The sequence below is a fragment of the Hippocampus bargibanti genome, linkage group LG11 (assembly GCF_051943395.1).
Source record: "Hippocampus bargibanti isolate YZ-2025 linkage group LG11, ASM5194339v1, whole genome shotgun sequence".
Classification (NCBI taxonomy): Eukaryota; Metazoa; Chordata; class Actinopteri; order Syngnathiformes; family Syngnathidae; genus Hippocampus; species Hippocampus bargibanti.
In genome coordinates, this window is record NC_142744.1 from 3,335,001 (window position 1) to 3,352,261 (window position 17,261).

General features: G+C 38.0%; 1 protein-coding gene and 1 long non-coding RNA gene across 10 annotated transcripts in view; one reads left to right on the plus strand and one right to left on the minus strand.

Moving 5' to 3' along the window:
• LOC148891161 (receptor-type tyrosine-protein phosphatase mu) overlaps positions 1-17,261 on the plus strand; it is a 188,281-nt gene that overhangs the window by 153,023 nt on the left and 17,997 nt on the right. For all 9 annotated transcript variants that reach the window (XR_016116511.1, XM_089008956.1, XM_089008958.1 and 6 more), the window contains 3 exons: positions 1,890-1,966; positions 7,535-7,571; positions 15,163-15,260. Coding sequence is in view for 8 of the 9 variants with exons in the window: in XM_089008956.1 (XP_088865082.1) it covers positions 1,890-1,966; positions 7,535-7,571; positions 15,163-15,260 (212 nt within the window). In the remaining variant the exon portion in view is untranslated. The remainder of the gene's footprint in view (positions 1-1,889; positions 1,967-7,534; positions 7,572-15,162; positions 15,261-17,261) is intronic.
• LOC148891162 (uncharacterized) lies at positions 1,709-10,910 on the minus strand. Its single transcript, XR_016116512.1, has 3 exons — positions 10,871-10,910; positions 5,954-5,982; positions 1,709-1,918 (listed from the first exon to the last, which is right to left on the minus strand). It is a non-coding gene; the product is annotated as an uncharacterized LOC148891162 (long non-coding RNA).

Sequence of the window (17,261 nt, forward strand, 5' to 3'; positions counted from 1 at the left end):
TCCATCAAGCCATAAATGACCATCACAAATGTAAATAAAGTGACTTTATGATACAATGCAGTGTATTTCTTTCATTACAATACAATAGCACATTTATTATACATAGAATAAGGTATGATGTGTGTAGTTTTAAGGCTTATTTTGTTTAAAAGTATATTTTATGCAAACCCGGGAACGGATTATTCCCATTTTAATGTTTTCCTATGGGATTTTTTTTTTGAGATACACACTTTTCGCCTTACACATTCTGTCTGGGAACCAATTAAGTTCGTAAGTTGAGGTCTCATTGTATTCTTTGCATCGTAGAAATAAAGTAAATAAACAAAATAGTAGAACAGAAAGGGATTTAAAAAGGGTTAGGAGGTGCTGTAGAGGCAGCCGCACAGGGGGGGCGCCATGACGGGTGGGAGCTTTCACAACAAACAAAGCACTTCACATAATAGTCAACACAAAGCAAAATAATAAACACAAAAGGAACATCAAAACATGGACAATTGTGCTATCTTAACGGCTTTCCTTATTTGAGTATAAGACAGACACTTTATTACATGAAGCAGTTTGAGATGAAAGAGGAGAGGATGAAAGCCTCATTTTCACCAGTGGATCAGAGACATCATGGTGGAGAGTTTACAAAATTTTCAAAGCAAACACGAAGCTGTAGCATCCGTTGACAAAAAGAGATTATAATAATAATACATTTCATTTCTAAGCGCCTTTCAAAACTCTCAGGGTCACTTTACAGTCACAGGATCAGTTTTTTTGTGGGTGAGCAGCGGCAGCCACACGCGCCAGCTTTCACGCATCTCCTGTCTCACGTAAATGCGCTTCAATTCCAAGCTGCGACAGTTCCACATACATACAGATATACTCACCGAAAATTATTTAGAATACAATACAATACATGCTAATTTATGTAGCGCTTTGACAACAGCTGTAATAAGGCACTTCACTTAATAGTCAACACAAATCAAAATAATAAACACAACCGGAACATCAAAACATGGACAGTCGTGCAATCTTTCCCCATGTACCTCTACGATGTTTGAGTGCATTTTATTACATGAAGCAGTTCTGGATAATAGCCTCCTTTTCACCAGTGGATCGGAGACGTCATGGTGGAATATGCACATCTGCTACAGGCCGAGTTTTGAAACTAAACACGAAGCTGTAGCATCCATTGACAAAAAGAGATTGTCTCAAATTTCCTGCCCCACGTAAATCCGCCTCAATTCCAAGCTGCGACAGCTCCACATACATACATTTTTACAGACTGAAAAATATTTACAATACAATCATCAACAACCATCACAAAAGTAAATAAAACGACTTTATTATACTGTACAGTTTATTTCTTTTATTACAATAAAATAGCACATTTATTATACACAAAATAAGGTATATTTTATTTAGTTACAATACAGCTGCAGCTGTAACAAGGCACTTCACTTAATCGTCAACACAAAGCAAAATAATAAATACAACAAGAACATCAAAACATGGATAGTTGTGTCATATTAATGTCTTAACGACTTTCCCCATCTACCTCTATGATGTTTGAGTAGAAGACAAACACTTTATGACATGAAGCAGTTCTAGATGAAAGCCTCCTTTTCACCAGTGGATCAGAGACGTCATGATGGAATGTCTCTTCTCTCCTGTCCCACGTAAATAAACGACATGACAAAACAGATTTCACCACGGATCCGGTTTTCGTGGAGCAGACCTCAAATTTGAGCGCAGACTTCAAAACTGTCGGCCATGATAAAAAAATGGCGGTCAGTTATACATCTCCTTCTCTTCATCATCATCATCATCATCATCATCATGTTGCGGCCTGGTTAATGTCATTAATTCCAGGCTGCTTTCTTCTTCCTCCTCTCTTTTTCCAGATGATCACTCGCGTGTCAGGCTGCAGGCCCTGGAGGGCGAACAGAGCTCCGATTACATTAATGCAAATTACGTTGATGTAAGTACACACACAACACAACACACACACACACACACACACACACACATGCACCAGCTAGCAACGCCGACGCAAAAAGGTCACCGCGCTTCCTCTTAGGGTGGGTGGCAGAGAGGGTGCCGGTGCCGCCGTCACAAGGTTCCCTGGGGGGAACGGGACTAGTCTCACACACAAACACTGTAGCGACCTGCCGAGTCTGTGTGTGTGTGTGTGTGTGTGTGTGTGTGTGTGTGTGTGTGTGTTTAAATTAAGAGCAATAAAGATCAGAGGATGACAGCAGTCGTATCGAGAAGAAGGAAAAAAAATAAAAGGGAACACATGCTAGGAAAAGAGCTTGATACTAAAGAGGGTGGCAGGGGGAAAAGGACCTCCAGCAAGGTTTTATCTGGTACATAAAAGTCACTGCAATTTGTCATACGGATTGCCCGTGATGTGTTCAGAGTTCCCTCACATAGAGACGGTTTGCTTTTCACAGAGCACCGTATTTTTCAGTCTATATGGCGCACCCAAAAGCCTTGATTTTCGTTCAAAATATGACTCTGCACCTTATACGCAAGTAACATCCGACTTACGACCGAGTTCCGTTCCGACCAAACGGTCGTAAGTCAAAATAGTCGTAAGTCGAAATCCATTCGAAATGTTGAATAGAGACAACATACACAAAACAATTTTGAACACTACATACTGATGGTTTTCAGGCAAACACACTTGCCACAAATCCTTCTCCCAACCTGAATCCGTTGTCATTATTGGTCACGTTTGTGGGATGACGTGACTCCATGTAACCGATGTCTCCGTTCATACTGACATCTCAGAACGTACATCATGTCACAGACCTGTTTTGAGTAGGTAGAAAGTAACATCCGATTTATGACCGAGTTCCGTTCCGACCAAACGGTCGTAAGTCAAAATGGTCGTAAGTCGAAATCCATTCGAAATGTTGAATAGAGACAACATACGCAAAACAATTTTGAACACTACATACTGATGGTTTTCAGGCAAACACACTTGCCACAAATCCTTCTCCCAACCTGAATCCGTTGTCATTATTGGTCACGTTTGTGGGATGACGTGACTCCATGTCACCGATGTCTCCGTTCATACTGACATCTCAGAACGTACATCATGTCACAGACCTGTTTTGAGTAGGTAGAAAGTAACATCCGATTTATGACCGAGTTCCGTTCCGACCAAACGGTCGTAAGTCAAAATGGTCGTAAATCGAAATCCATTCCAAATGTTGAATAGAGACTCAGAGGCTAAATGAAATGCTGGCTGGCTGGCCAAAATTGTCGTACACGTTGCCGGCCTGCTAGCGTGTTGCGGTGCCAGGTGTAGAATAAAAAAATTTAAAACTAGGGTCTGGAGGTCGTGGTCGTAAGTACAGGTGGTCGTAAATTGAGCTGGTCGTAAATCGGATGTTACCTGTATATGAAGTTGGATTGGATTAGCCTGTGCTAGTGTCGTTGTGGACAATTTTATATTAGACAGCTGTAAAGTGATGAAAGTAAGAGGAAAGGAAAGGAAAGGAAGAAGTAGAAAAACAAAATACAGGAGCTGCCACCCCCCCCCCCCCCCTTGTAGAAGAAGTGGTGCGTAACCCCAGCCTCTACTGTAACGCCTTATATTTGGAAAACGTTTAGCTATTTGGAAAACTTTTGTCATTCATTGAAGGTGCGCCTTATAGTCCGGTGCATCTTATATATGGGAAAATGCGGTGATTATTTGTCTGTGCATTTTTATCACTTCATTATAACGACCGATTTTCTGCACTATAAGGCGGGCCTAAAAGAAAAGATTTTCTCGTCCTTATTCTGTTAGCGTATTGATCGCTTCTGCCCAACGACCATCACAAAGGTAAATAAAACGACTTTATTATACAGTACAGTTTATTTCTTTACTTACAATACAATAGCACATTTATTATACAAAAAAATAAGGTATATTTTGTGTAGTTTTAAGGCTTATTTCGTAGAAAATTGTGTTTTATGGGGACCTGCGAACGGATTATTCTCATTTTAATGTTTTCCTATGGGAAATTAATATTTGGAATAGACACTTTTCACCTTACTCTCTGGGAACCAATTAAGTTCGTAAGCCAATGAATCACTGTATGTCGTGATGAAGATCTGCACTGAAAGATAAGCTTCATCTGTTCCGGAGAAGGAGCCAAGCTGCTCTGTTTTTTTTTTTATGCTCTGTTAAAGTCATTAAAAAAAAAAAGACATGAGAAAGCGCGTTGCGGAGCATCCGAACTGGCTTTATATGAGCCGACTCGCCGCAAACGGCGCCGTGAGGAAGACGGGGTCGCTAATAGCTTGCTGATGTACCTGCTCCGCGTGCTCATTTGTAATCTCTGCTTATGCTCTCCTCACATCAATTCATAATGCAAGGTGCGCCTTTAATTATTTACCTTTGCCTGCTATTGGTTTTATGGTCCATTATGCTACACCGTACAAAGCCGGCGTCTACTTAAAGTCAAGAACACGCACATCATGAAGAGAGTGCAGACAGCTGGCTAACGCTGTTGTTGTTGTTTGTTAGTTTTGTTTTTTTTAACTCATCAGAAGGCGGTTTTAAAAAAAACCTGCGCTAGCAACATCCCCGCTACTTTTTGTTATTGCGACGAAGCTGCCAGATGATAATGATGATGGTGTTAGCAAGTATGTGACTTGTTATACCGGCGGACATTAGCTTAACAAACAACAAACTCGCTGAGTGAATATTAGCATACGTCGTCGGAAATGTAAAAGCACTCACCTGAAATAATAATTTTAATAATAATAATAATACATTTCATTTATAAGCGCCTTTCAAAACTCTCAAGGTCACTTTACAGTCACAGGATAAGTTTTTCTGTGGGTGAGCAGCGGCAGCCACACGCGCCAGCATTCACTCAACCCAGAAGTAATTCAAATAGATGCTAGCTAGCTAACAGATAGCTAATGGATAGCCAGCCAGGTAGCCAGCTAGGTAGCTAATAGATAGACAGTTAGCTAACTAGAAAGATAGCCATATAGCTAATAAATACCCAGCTACATAACTAGCCAGCTAGCCAGAAAGCTAATAGATAGCAAATAGATCGCCACCCAAGCATGAAAAAAAGAAGACCCAAATTCGGAAATAACATCCTCGCTAATTGATTAGTATTAATTAGTATACGTCGTCGGAAATGTAAAATGATAATAATAATAATAATAATAATACATTTAATTTCTAAGCACCTTTCAAAACAGTCAAAGGATTTTTTTTTTGTGCGAGTGAGCAGCGGCAGCCATTCACGCCAGCGTTCACTCTACCCCGAAGTAACACAGCAGCAAAGTTATGAAAGGAAGAGGAGCAATCACCTTAAATAATAATAATAATAATAATAATAATAATAATAATAATAATACATTTCATTTCTAAGCGCCTTTCAAAACTCTCAAGGTCACTTTACAGTCACAGGATACGTTTTTCTGTGCGTGAGTAGCGGCAGCCACACGCTTTCTATCGATTTGAGTGAACGCTGGCGGGTATGGCTGCCGCTGCTCACCCGCAGAAAAAATATCCTGTAACTGTAAACTGTCCTTGAGAGTTTTCAAAGGCGCTTATGAATGAAATTTATTATTATTATTCAGGAATTGAAAAGTGTGACGTGAAAGCGCCATTCCCGATTGTAGTTTTTCTTGCGGTGGGTGCCGATAAAGCACTGGTCAGACCTCTGGCAATGTTTTCCCCTTCAATTGCGACTTTGAAGCTCCCAGTTTCAGACATTTGCTAATACATTCCGAAAAAAAATGCATAAAAACCAAAAAGAAAGGCCCGCGGGTGGTTTCCGACAGTTGATAACTGGAAAAAAAAAGTGCGCCGATACTAAAACAACAACATGTAAAATGATCACAGCTGTGCAAGAAAACCATGAAAAAAAGGTGTTTGATTCCCTTTTGGAAACATTTCATTTATTCCACTCATGACCTTCTTCTTCTTTGGCGTCCATTTGCTCACCTGACAAGTGTCTCACGTGGCAACGCCGCCTGACAGGACGTCACATGAAAGCACAAACGGGATAAAGAAATCATTAAAAATGGAAGTGGAACAAGAGAGGCATCCATTTTGCGTCCGTGTGCGGAGTCCGAATAGAAGGGAGGAAGATGACGATGATGAAGATGATGATGGTGATGGAGGAAGGAAGCCTTTAAGTCCTCCTGATGTTTTGTTTCCCGCCTGGCGTCTCTGGGGAGAAGACAAGGAATTGGGCGAGTGCGAGTTTTGAAGGGATTAGCGTAATCTTACACATTGGAATGAAACCCGTTGTGAAGACGGATGCTGTTTAGTCGTATCGGAGGGATTATCGACACTTTGGTGCTTCGCTCCGGAGGTGCGCCTATATGTGTGTGCGTATAGGTGTGTGCTTGCCCGAAAAGTCTACACAAATGCACGGATTACCAGATGAATACACAATAGAGAATGGTTTTCACCATTTATTTATTTATTTGTTTGTTTATTTTTGTGCATATTCGTGTATTTTTGTTTGTTTATGTACTTATTTGCATATTTTTTAATTTGTTGTGATGTGATTATTTGTATGTATTTTTATTTGTTATTTTATTTTTGGATCTATCTATCTATCTATCTATCTATCTATCTATCTATCTATCTATCTATCTATCTATCTATCTATCTATCTATCTATCGATAGATAGATAGATAGATGGATCTACTTATTTATATATTTATTTGTTGGTTTGTGTATTTATTTATTTATGTACTTATTTGCATATTTCATGATCTATTTAGTGGAGAATGTTTATGTATTTATATTTTTTATTTTAGTTTTGTAATATATATATTACATAACTAAACTAAAAATTATAAATACAGAAATATTATATATATATATGTATATATATATATATATATACATATATATATATATACATGTGTATATGTATACATATACATGTATGTATATACATATATGTATACATGTATACATGTATATATATATATATGTGTGTGTGTATATATATATATATATGTATATATATATATATATATATATATATATATATATATATATATATATAGATGTATATGTATGTATGTATATATATATATATATATATATATATATATATATATATGTATAGTCTGTTATATGATATCGGATATATCGATAGTCCCGTTATATATACTATTTCTATGCACACACGGAGAAAATTACATGCAAACGTATATATCGATAGTGGTTTATCGATATTTTTACTCCCTTGAATATCGATATAACGAGACTTTACTATATATATATTGTATTTCTGTGATTATATATGTGTTATATTAGAATGTATTTATATCATATATATATATATATATATATATATATATATGTGTGTATATTGGATTGGATATGCCTTTATTATCTCACAGTGGAGAAATTTACATTATATATATTATATATATGTGTTTTTATTTATTTATTATTGATTTATTCAGATGATTATTCGTGTATTTATTTATTTGTATTTATACAGTCACAGGATATTCTTGCAATTGATTTCATTTATATATTTATGTTTGTTTTTACAGGGATACCACAGGCCAAATCACTATATCGCCACTCAAGGTAAGATGATTTTTGATTGAAACCTAACAGTTATGCTGACTTAAATGTCCAATTTAAAAAATTGGAACCATTCTGTAAATGGGATGGGAGTGAAGTTTGGTGGCGCAATAATCTCAAGTTAAAAAGAAAAGAACCTGTCTGAAGTTACTTGAGATTCATGGTCCCACTCTTGGACTGCTGTCATGTTTTAAACATTGAAACAGCAAGTTGGGGGGAGTTGAGTGAGTAAAGTTTGTTGCTGCTAAAAGGAGAGGAAATAACAAAAGTGGAGTTCCATTTTCTGCCTAGACGGGCTGCTTTTGAAATCAATAATAATAATAATAATAGTACATTTCATTTATATGCGCCTTTCAAAACTCTCAAGGTCACTTTACAATCACAGGATAAGTTTTTCTGTGGGTGAGCAGCGGCAGCCACACACGCCAGTGTTCACTCAACCCGGAAGTAACTCAAATAGATTGAAAGCTAGCGAGCTAGCTAATAGTTAGCTAATAGTTAGCTAGATCGGTAGCCAGCCAGCTGGAGTGTTAATCTACTTGCGGTTCATACATACCGTACATACATAATGCATGGGCTGCTATACCCCATGGTTATGTACAGTTCATAATCATAATTCTGTTAAAAATTATACATCGGGATTAATTATTCACACCTTATTGGGATATAAAACCGGCGATCGTAGCTCTTGTTTGATGACCACTGCAATTCGTTGGCAGTGGAGTTTTCGGCAAGATTAGCTTATCCTCCATTAAGCGTCTCCAGTTGGTCCAGAATGCTGCAACTTACGTTGACAGGAGCTCGTAAGAGGGAGCATAAACGGATTCAACATTTATTATTTATTATTTGAACGTTGTAGTCAAGTGGCTTGTTTTGCGTAGAGACTCTTGGCAAAATGAGATATCCAGCTAGCTATCTTGCTAGCTAGCTATTTGCTATCTAGCTCGCTGGCCATCAAGCTAGCTATGTATTAGCTATATAGCTGGAAAAACAGAAATGTTTGAGCTGAACGCGACAGAGCTACTTTTTGGACAACATCTCTGTGTGATACCAAAAGCAAATCTTTACATATTAGCTTCATGGTGAACTGATTGTTTCTGTTGACACACATTTCCACCTCCATCTAAATTCTTAAAATATGCTCAGTGGACTAGCGCGCGAGCACTCGGGGATTCTGAGGCACGCGTTTATCAAGCTCTTTATTCCATCTGTGTCGGGAGCTCTGGGGATGAATGAATCACGAAGCAAGTAAATATATAAATAAATAAATATACAAAAAAAATTGATTATCTGAGCTGTGCGGAGCACATTTTGTCACTTTGTTCTTGCGGCCGGAGGATTTCCAAGGCGACGAGCACTTAGCGCCACCCGGGAGGTTAACCATTGACTGGTGTTCAATCGTTACCAATTTAGTGTAGCCAGTGCGGGGTTACGTGCCATATTGGGAGATTGCATGGACTACTTTAATAATCAAAAAATAATAAGTCAACCAAAATGAATAAATGGATCGATAGAGAGAGATATAGATAAATAGATAGATAGGTAGAGAGGGAGAAAGATGTAGATAGATAGAGAGATACAGATAGATTGCTAGCTAGCTAGGCAAATAGATTGCTAGCTAGCTAGACAAATAGATTGCTAGCTAGCTAGCTAGACAAATAGATTGCTAGCTAGCTAGACAAATAGATTGCTAGCTAGCTAGGCAAATAGATTGCTAGCTAGCTAGCTAGACAAATAGATTGCTTGCTAGCTAGACAAATAGATTGCTAGCTAGCTAGCTAGACGAATAGATTGCTAGCTAGCTAGATGAATAGATCGCTAGCTAGCTAGGCGAATAGATTGCTAGCTAGCTAGGCAAATAGATTGCTAGCTAGCTAGCTAGACAAATAGATTGCTAGCTAGCTAGCTAGACAAATAGATTGCTAGCTAGCTAGCTAGACAAATGGATTGCTAGCTAGCTAGGCGAATAGATTGCTAGCTAGACAAATAGATTGCTAGCTAGCTATCTAGACAAATAGATTGCTAGCTAGCTAGACAAATAGATTGCTAGCTAGCTATCTAGACAAATTGATTGCTAGCTAGTTAGACAGATAGCTATCTATAGCTAGAGAAATATCTAACTATCTAGACAAATTGCTAGCGAGATAGATTGCGAGCTAGAGAGATAGATAGCTATCTAGCTAGCTATTTCTCTAGATAGCTGGTTAGCTAGAGAGATAGATAGATTGACATAAATAAATAAATACATGGAGATAGAAGGTAAAGTAAGCTTTTTTTCCATTTGTTGTTAAGCGAAGAAGAGGCCTTAATGCATTCGCAAGCTGCTCGTGGGGTGCTGGGAGTTGCATAATTAGCTGTTCATTAGCGCGGTGCCGCTACTCCTCAGCGTCTCAATTAAAGCCGACCCTCTGTTTGCTTAGCAGACGCGTGTCCTGCCGAACATGCATACGTGACTAATCCGTCTCTTCGGGATCAATTTATTGATTTGTGATAGGTTGAGAGATTTGGCAGATCGCGTGAGGTGTTATGTTGGCACGAGTGGTTTTACGCCTGAACGGCATCTTATACGGATACAAGGCGGGCGGGGAAGTTGAGTTGGAAAAAATAACAACAACAAGGCACGAACACAACGAGTGTACTGCCTGAAATAGTTGTCAACAAAAAGGTTTCGGTTAGTTTACTGCCTTAAAGAACAACCGACACCATTTTTTTGTTTCCTAACTGACATCAGAAAAACGTTTTATAGCATCTAAAATACCCAAAACACGCAGGCTGATATTTGTAATGAAATGCCAATCAACACTGTAAAAGTGTCCCAAAACTACTTCAAAATGACCATGGAGATGGTGAGTTTCAGAAGGTCCCGCCCCTTTTAAGTTACCAACAGTCCTTATGGAAGGAGAGTCACCTTCCATAAGGACTGTTGGTAACTTAACCTCTGGTGCTGTTCGGTCGTGTGCTTCCGCCGAAGATCACTCCGCCAGCCGTGGTGGAGTGTGTATTATGAAAATAGTGCTTATTATAAGGTTTAATTTTCATAAATATGACGTTTGTAAGACAAAAAGTTTGTAAGTTGAGGTGTTTGTAAGTTGAGGTCTCACTGTATTTAGATTGATTAAACGTTTTATCTTGAGCAATGTTTAATATGGCTAAATAAATATTTGGATGTCCTTCACTAGTTTCTTGTCGAAATAGACTGTTGAAATCAAAACAGTAGAATCCCTCGCTAAGCTAACGACGGCCCTCCCTGTTGTGAGGAAGTCATCTTCAAACTTAGAAAGAGGAAAAAAAATCCACCTTACCTTGGCGTTCCCCAAGCGAGCAAGCGTTCAAACGTTTCCGCTTCTTCCCCTTCAATCTCAGAGAGCGCGAGCGAGCGGCCCGTCGGCAAGGTTTTCCACTGAGAAAGAGCAAAATAGGCACACGTGTCTCATTAGTGGCACTAATGTGCTTGCATAAGCGTTGGGGATGACTTCCTCACTGGAAACGAAATCCCACAGAAATAAAGAAAGTCATCAAACTTCGGCTGAATGCCACCAAAAGTCACAATTCTTCCAATGTGGCTGCTAAGAAATGTTTTGGGGGGGGCACAATATACCGTTCCATCGTGCCCATCAAAATCCTCCATGACAGATCAGAATCAGAATCATCTTAATCATCCTAATTCATAAAAATAAAAAAAATAGGGTCTGGAGTTCGTGGTCGTAAGTACGGGTGGTCGTAAGTCGAGCTGGTCGTAAGTCGGATGTGACCTGTATTTAGTTATTTGTTTTGTTCTTTTGACTTTTGTTTACTTGCGAGTTGAGTGAACGCTGGCGCGTGTGGCTGCCGCTGCTCACCCACAGAAAAACTTATCCTGTGACTGTAAAGGGACCTTGAGAGTTTTGAAAGGCGCTTGGAAATGAAATGTATTATTATTATTATTATTATTATTATTATTATCATCAACATTTGCTAGCTATTTGCTATCTATTAGCCATCTGACTGGCTGGGTAGCTATCTAGCTAGCTATCTATTCACTATCAAGCTGTCACATCATAATCAACACAAAGCAAAATAATAAACACACAACAGGAAGTAAGTCTAAAAGGTAAGGTAAGCTAGCTAGCTAGCCAATCGATGGCCAACAGATACCTAGCTAGATAGCCAGCCAGCTAGATTGCCAGCCAGCTTGATAGTGAATAGATAGCTAGCAAGATAGCTACCTAGCCAGCCAGATGGCTAATAGATAGCAAATAGCTAGTAAATGTTGATAATAATAATAATAATAATAATTACATTAAATTAATTTAAAAACTCTCAAGGTCACTTTACAGCCACAGGATAAGTTCACAAGATAAGTTTTTCTGCGGGTGAGCAGCGGCAGCCACAAGCGCCAGCGTTCACTCAACTCGCAAATAAACAAAAAAGTCAAACAAACAAAAGAAAAAAACTAAATGTAGGTAACATCTGACTTACGACCTTGTCAACTTACGACCGCCCGTACTTACGACCACGAATTTCATTTTAATTCTGCAATTAATTAATTAATGCAAAAAAAGTTTGAGACATTAGGAGTATGAGTAACTTCATTATGTCCCATAATTTTAAAAATAAAATCTCATTTGAGTGTATTGATATTAAAGATTTTTCCTTGCATATGGAACAATAAACTCCTCGGTGCCCTAACTTGGCACCAGAATCACACGGAATGAAGCGGATTTTTTTTTCTCATCATTCTAATAATGCCAAGTGTTTGCGAGCTACCTACACACCAGCTGTCTCGCTTTTTCGCCGCCCAAACTCCTTCTTCGTCCTCCCTCCCACGGAGGGATGAGAAATGTGGTAGGTAGTCGTGTGCGACGAATGCCGATTGTCCAAAAGACTTTTGTTGTTAAAAAAAAGAAGACGAAGGCGAGTGCAAGGGTGTTTGTTTTACATATGCGGGTTTAAAAAAAAAATATGAGAATAGAACACAACGTCACCTCTTTTTTGTCTTTTGAAAAGACAAATATTCATTTTTTTTTTTTTTTCAAAAGGACATGTCTTTTTGAGAACATTTGTTCGAAACCAAATTGGGATAAAAGAATGTTTGCCGACATTCCTCCCAATCAAAAACGGTGCTGATGTATTCGTGCTGCTGAAAAGGCGTAACCGCACTGCAGTCTCCTTCTTGACGAATGTCATTGCGAAAAACCGACGCCTCAGGACCATAATTTGTAAAATCACTTCAAATGACTTCTACTGAGCGCATTTTATAAAGATTCCATGGCATATAGCTATGTTTTATGTTTTAAAACTGAATATTCCGGAAGTCTTCTTTTCGAGTTGGTGACGAGTCCTCACCCTACGTCACTGAAGGAACGCCCCTGACCGAAAAAGGACACATTGTAATGCATCACGTCAATGCATTTTGCTGTTCTAGTTTGGGCTGAAAACTTCATGTTGCACCAAAAAGAGGCAGAAGAGGGCGACAAAGCTCAGTGTAAGGAATTAATCAGCCTGTGGAAACGGGCTGATTAATTCCCTAACACGGAGTTTTGTCGCCATTTTCTGCCTCTTTTTTGGTGCTACATTTGCCCCCCCCTATTGCCTCAAAATGGCACGGAATAAATTATTTAATCGATTGCAAACATGTATGCTTTCTTCTTCAGAACTATTTGAATCATATTCATAACTGGATGAGTAGCAAGAAAGCATATTCTCCGAATCTGAAGCCATTGTTTTGATTCTCCAGCAAGGCTTGAGGGTGACGTCACAAACAAAGGGGCGGGACCTTCTGAAATTGGCCACTTCCGGCTTCAATTTTTTTGCAGATTTTGGACACTTTTAAGTCATTTTTATTGGTGTTTTGCATTTGAATAAAAATATCAGCCTGCGTGTTTTGGGTATTTTAGATGCTATAAATAAAGTCAGTTAGGAAACAAAAAAGTGATGTCGGTTGTCCTTTAAAGGATGCATGAAAATAATCAAAATGATGACTTTATCAACCCACCATTCAAAACATGCAGCAACATTTCGTACCTTTTATTGATTTGTGCCAAAGTGCCTCACCGTGAATGTGTCTGATGATGGTGTGTGTTTATTTAGATCATATTTTGCCCCCCCCCCGTTTCTCATCACGTATAATTAATATGCACGCTGTCTACAAGTAAAACAATGGGGTTGATTTTAATAATCAACTTTGTATAATTTCTCAGGGTAATTGCTGTTGATTGGGGCCTTGCGCACCGACACGGTTTGCATACCCTAATTAATTTGTCATCATTTTGAAACCGGCATACTCAATTAAACTAATGTTCATCATTTTAATTAACCTGAATAATTCCAAAGTGTGAGATTCTCATTCATTTACAATTGATGACGTGGAAATTGGCTCGCCCATCATAAATAAAACACGACATACTCGGGGCCGCTTTTACTCATTGTTTAATCTATTGATTATTTTGGAAATTGATCATTGATTTACAAATATTTAATTTTAATCTAATTAGAAACCAGAAAATTATATATTTATTTATTGACGGTGACGAAAATACCCACATATAAATGAATTAGGATTTTAGGTCCTGGTTTGAATTGGAACAGTTCTGAAAATTGGCAAGTATGTTGAACCTGGTTTTCCAAAGTAAAAGGCTGACGGTTGCAAAAATAAATAAATGAATAAATGGATGAATGGATGAATGAATGAATGAATGAATGAATCAATGAATGGGCAAACGGGTAAATGGGTGAATATACAAATATGTAAATATGTAAATCAATAAATATGTAAATACATATGTAAATAAGTAAATAAATGTGTAAATACAAGTGTAAATAAATGTGTAAATAAATAAATGTGTAATTAAATAAATGTGTAAATAAATAAATACATAAATAAATAGGAAAATGTGTCACTGGGCAAATATGTAAATATGTAAATCAATAAATATGTAAATACATATGTAAATAAATAAATAAATGTGTAAATAAATGTGTAAATACGTGTGTAAATAAATGTGTAATTAAATAAATGTGTAAATAAATAAATACATAAATAAATAGGAAAATGTGTCACTGGGCAAATATGTAAATATGTAAATAAATGTGTAACTGTGTAAATCAATGTGTAAATCAATGTGTAAATCAATATGTAAATAAATAAAGGTGTAAATAAATAAATACATGAATGCATGAATAAATGCATCAATAAATACATACTTAAATAAAGAAAGAAAGAAAGAAAAAAAGGAAATACATAAATGAATGAATGAATAAATACATACATGTGTAAATAAATACATGAATCCATAAATAAATATATATCTAAATAAATACATAGATAAATAGATACATACATAAATACGTAAATAAAAAAATAAATGCATGAATGAACGAATAAATAAGTAAAAGCAGGCAAAGATAATCTGTTTTCATGGAAGACAGCAGAAATCTGTTGACTATTTACTATTTAATCCATTAATCGTTGTAGCGGCAACCTACTTCAATCATGATAAAAGTAATTGAAAAAAAATGCTATGAATGACATTTACTGCCATCTAGTGGAAAATAAGGCAAATTGCAGTTTTATTTTTGCTTGTTGTTCTTGTTGACTTTTCTTCTGTATCTGCAGGCCCCATGCAGGAGACTGTGTTGGATTTCTGGCGGATGGTATGGCAGGAGAACACGGCAGCCATCGTCATGGTGACCAACCTGGTGGAAGTCGGACGAGTGAGTCGCATTGGATGCTAACTTCCCCATTCTGGTCACGTGCGCGCCCTCCTGGTGTGGGTAGGATTGGACAAAATTGAGCTAGAGAACAATTGGGATGCTTTAAATATTGCACTCTGTGTTATTTTAACCCCCGGCTTGCCGAGTAGGGGTCGAAAAGTGGCACAAAGCAGTTAATTGAAGCACCGTTGGCTGAAAGGTGCTGAGAAACAAGCGCACCTCTTCGCAATTCTGCTGATTCTGCTGCTCTATGATTCATGGCGCCCGCCCGCCCGGCCGGCCGGCGCTCTCCTGGTACCTCATTAGGCCGTTTCCGAAACCCGTCGAGCCCCGCCTCTCACCTTTTGGCACACCTGCTTAGCGTACAGCGGGGGCGTCCTCTGCGGCCCCGGCGCGGTCCCTTGAGCGTCTTTCTCTATGCAGTCCAGCTTCCTCGTAAAGTCGGCGAGGCGTAGCGCGATGGGCCATCTGCCTGATGGATTTTGGGAATTCCTGCCGCACACACCCGACGCCAAATTCACTTTTGTTCCCGCAGTTTTTTTTTTACCCCATAGGAAATAATGCGTTAGCCGCCAACTTGCACAATAGGAATAACCATTTTTATTAAAGGGGAAAAAGAATCCAGTCACTTTAGCATTCACAACAGAAAGAGTCATGCACACAAGCAGTGTTAATATAGCACATAATATATTATATTTTAAAATATTATATATAATAATACATTATATATTATAATAATGTAGCTAATAGATAACTAATAGATAGCTAGCTGGCTAGTTAGATAGTGAATAGATAGCAAATAGATATATAGGTAGGTAGCCAGCTCGCTAGTTAGACAGCAAGTAGATAGCTAGCTAGGTACCCAGTTAGATAGCAAATAGATAGCTAGATATGTAGCCAGCTTTCTAGTTAGACAGCGACTAGATAGCAAATAAATAGATATCTAGGTAGCCACTTAGCTATTTAGATAGCAAATAGATAGCAAATAGATAGCTACACAAGTAGCCAGCTTGCTAGTTAGATAGCGAATAGATAGCAAATAGATAGCTAACTTGGTAGCCAGCTAGCCAGTTAGATAGTGAATAGATAGCTAGCTAGGTAGCCAGCTAACTAGTTAGATAGCAAATAGATAGCTAGATAGGTAGCCAGTTTGCTAATTAGATAGCGAATAGATAGCAAATAGATAGCTAGCTAGGTAGCCAGGTCGTTAGTTAAATATCGAATAGATAGCAAATAGATAGCAAATAGATAGCTACACAAGTAGCCAGCTTGCTAGTTAGATAGCGAATAGATAGCAAATAGATAGCTAGATAAGTAGCCAGCTTGATAGTTAGACAGCGACTAGATAGCAAATAGATATCTAGGTAGCCACCTAGCTATTTAGATAGCAAATAGATAGCAAATAGATAGCTACACAAGTAGCCAGCTTGCTAGTTAGATAGTGAATAGATAGCAAATATATAGCTAACTTGGTAGCCAGCTAGCCAGTTAGATAGCGAATAGATAGCTAGCTAGGTAGCCAGCTAACTAGTTAGATAGCAAATAGATAGCTAGATAGGTAGCCAGTTTGCTAATTAGATAGCAAATAGATAGCAAATAGATAGCTAGCTAGGTAGTCAGCTCGTTAGTTAAATATCGAATAGATAGCAAATAGATAGCTAGACAAGTAGCCAGCTTGCTAGTTAGATAGCGAATAGATAGCAAATAGATAGCTAGATAAGTAGCCAGCTTGATAGTTAGACAGCGACTAGATACTAAATAAATAGATATCTAGGTAGCCACCTAGCTATTTAGATAGCAAATAGATAGCTACACAAGTAGCCAGCTTGCTAGTTAGATAGCGAATAGATAGCAAATAGATAGCTAACTTGGTAGCCAGCTAGAAATGTTAGATAGCGAATAGATAGCAAATAGATAGCTAGATAGGTAGACAGCTTGCTAATTAGATAGCAAATAGATAGCAAATAGATAGCTAGCTAGGTCGCCAGTTAGTGAATAGAT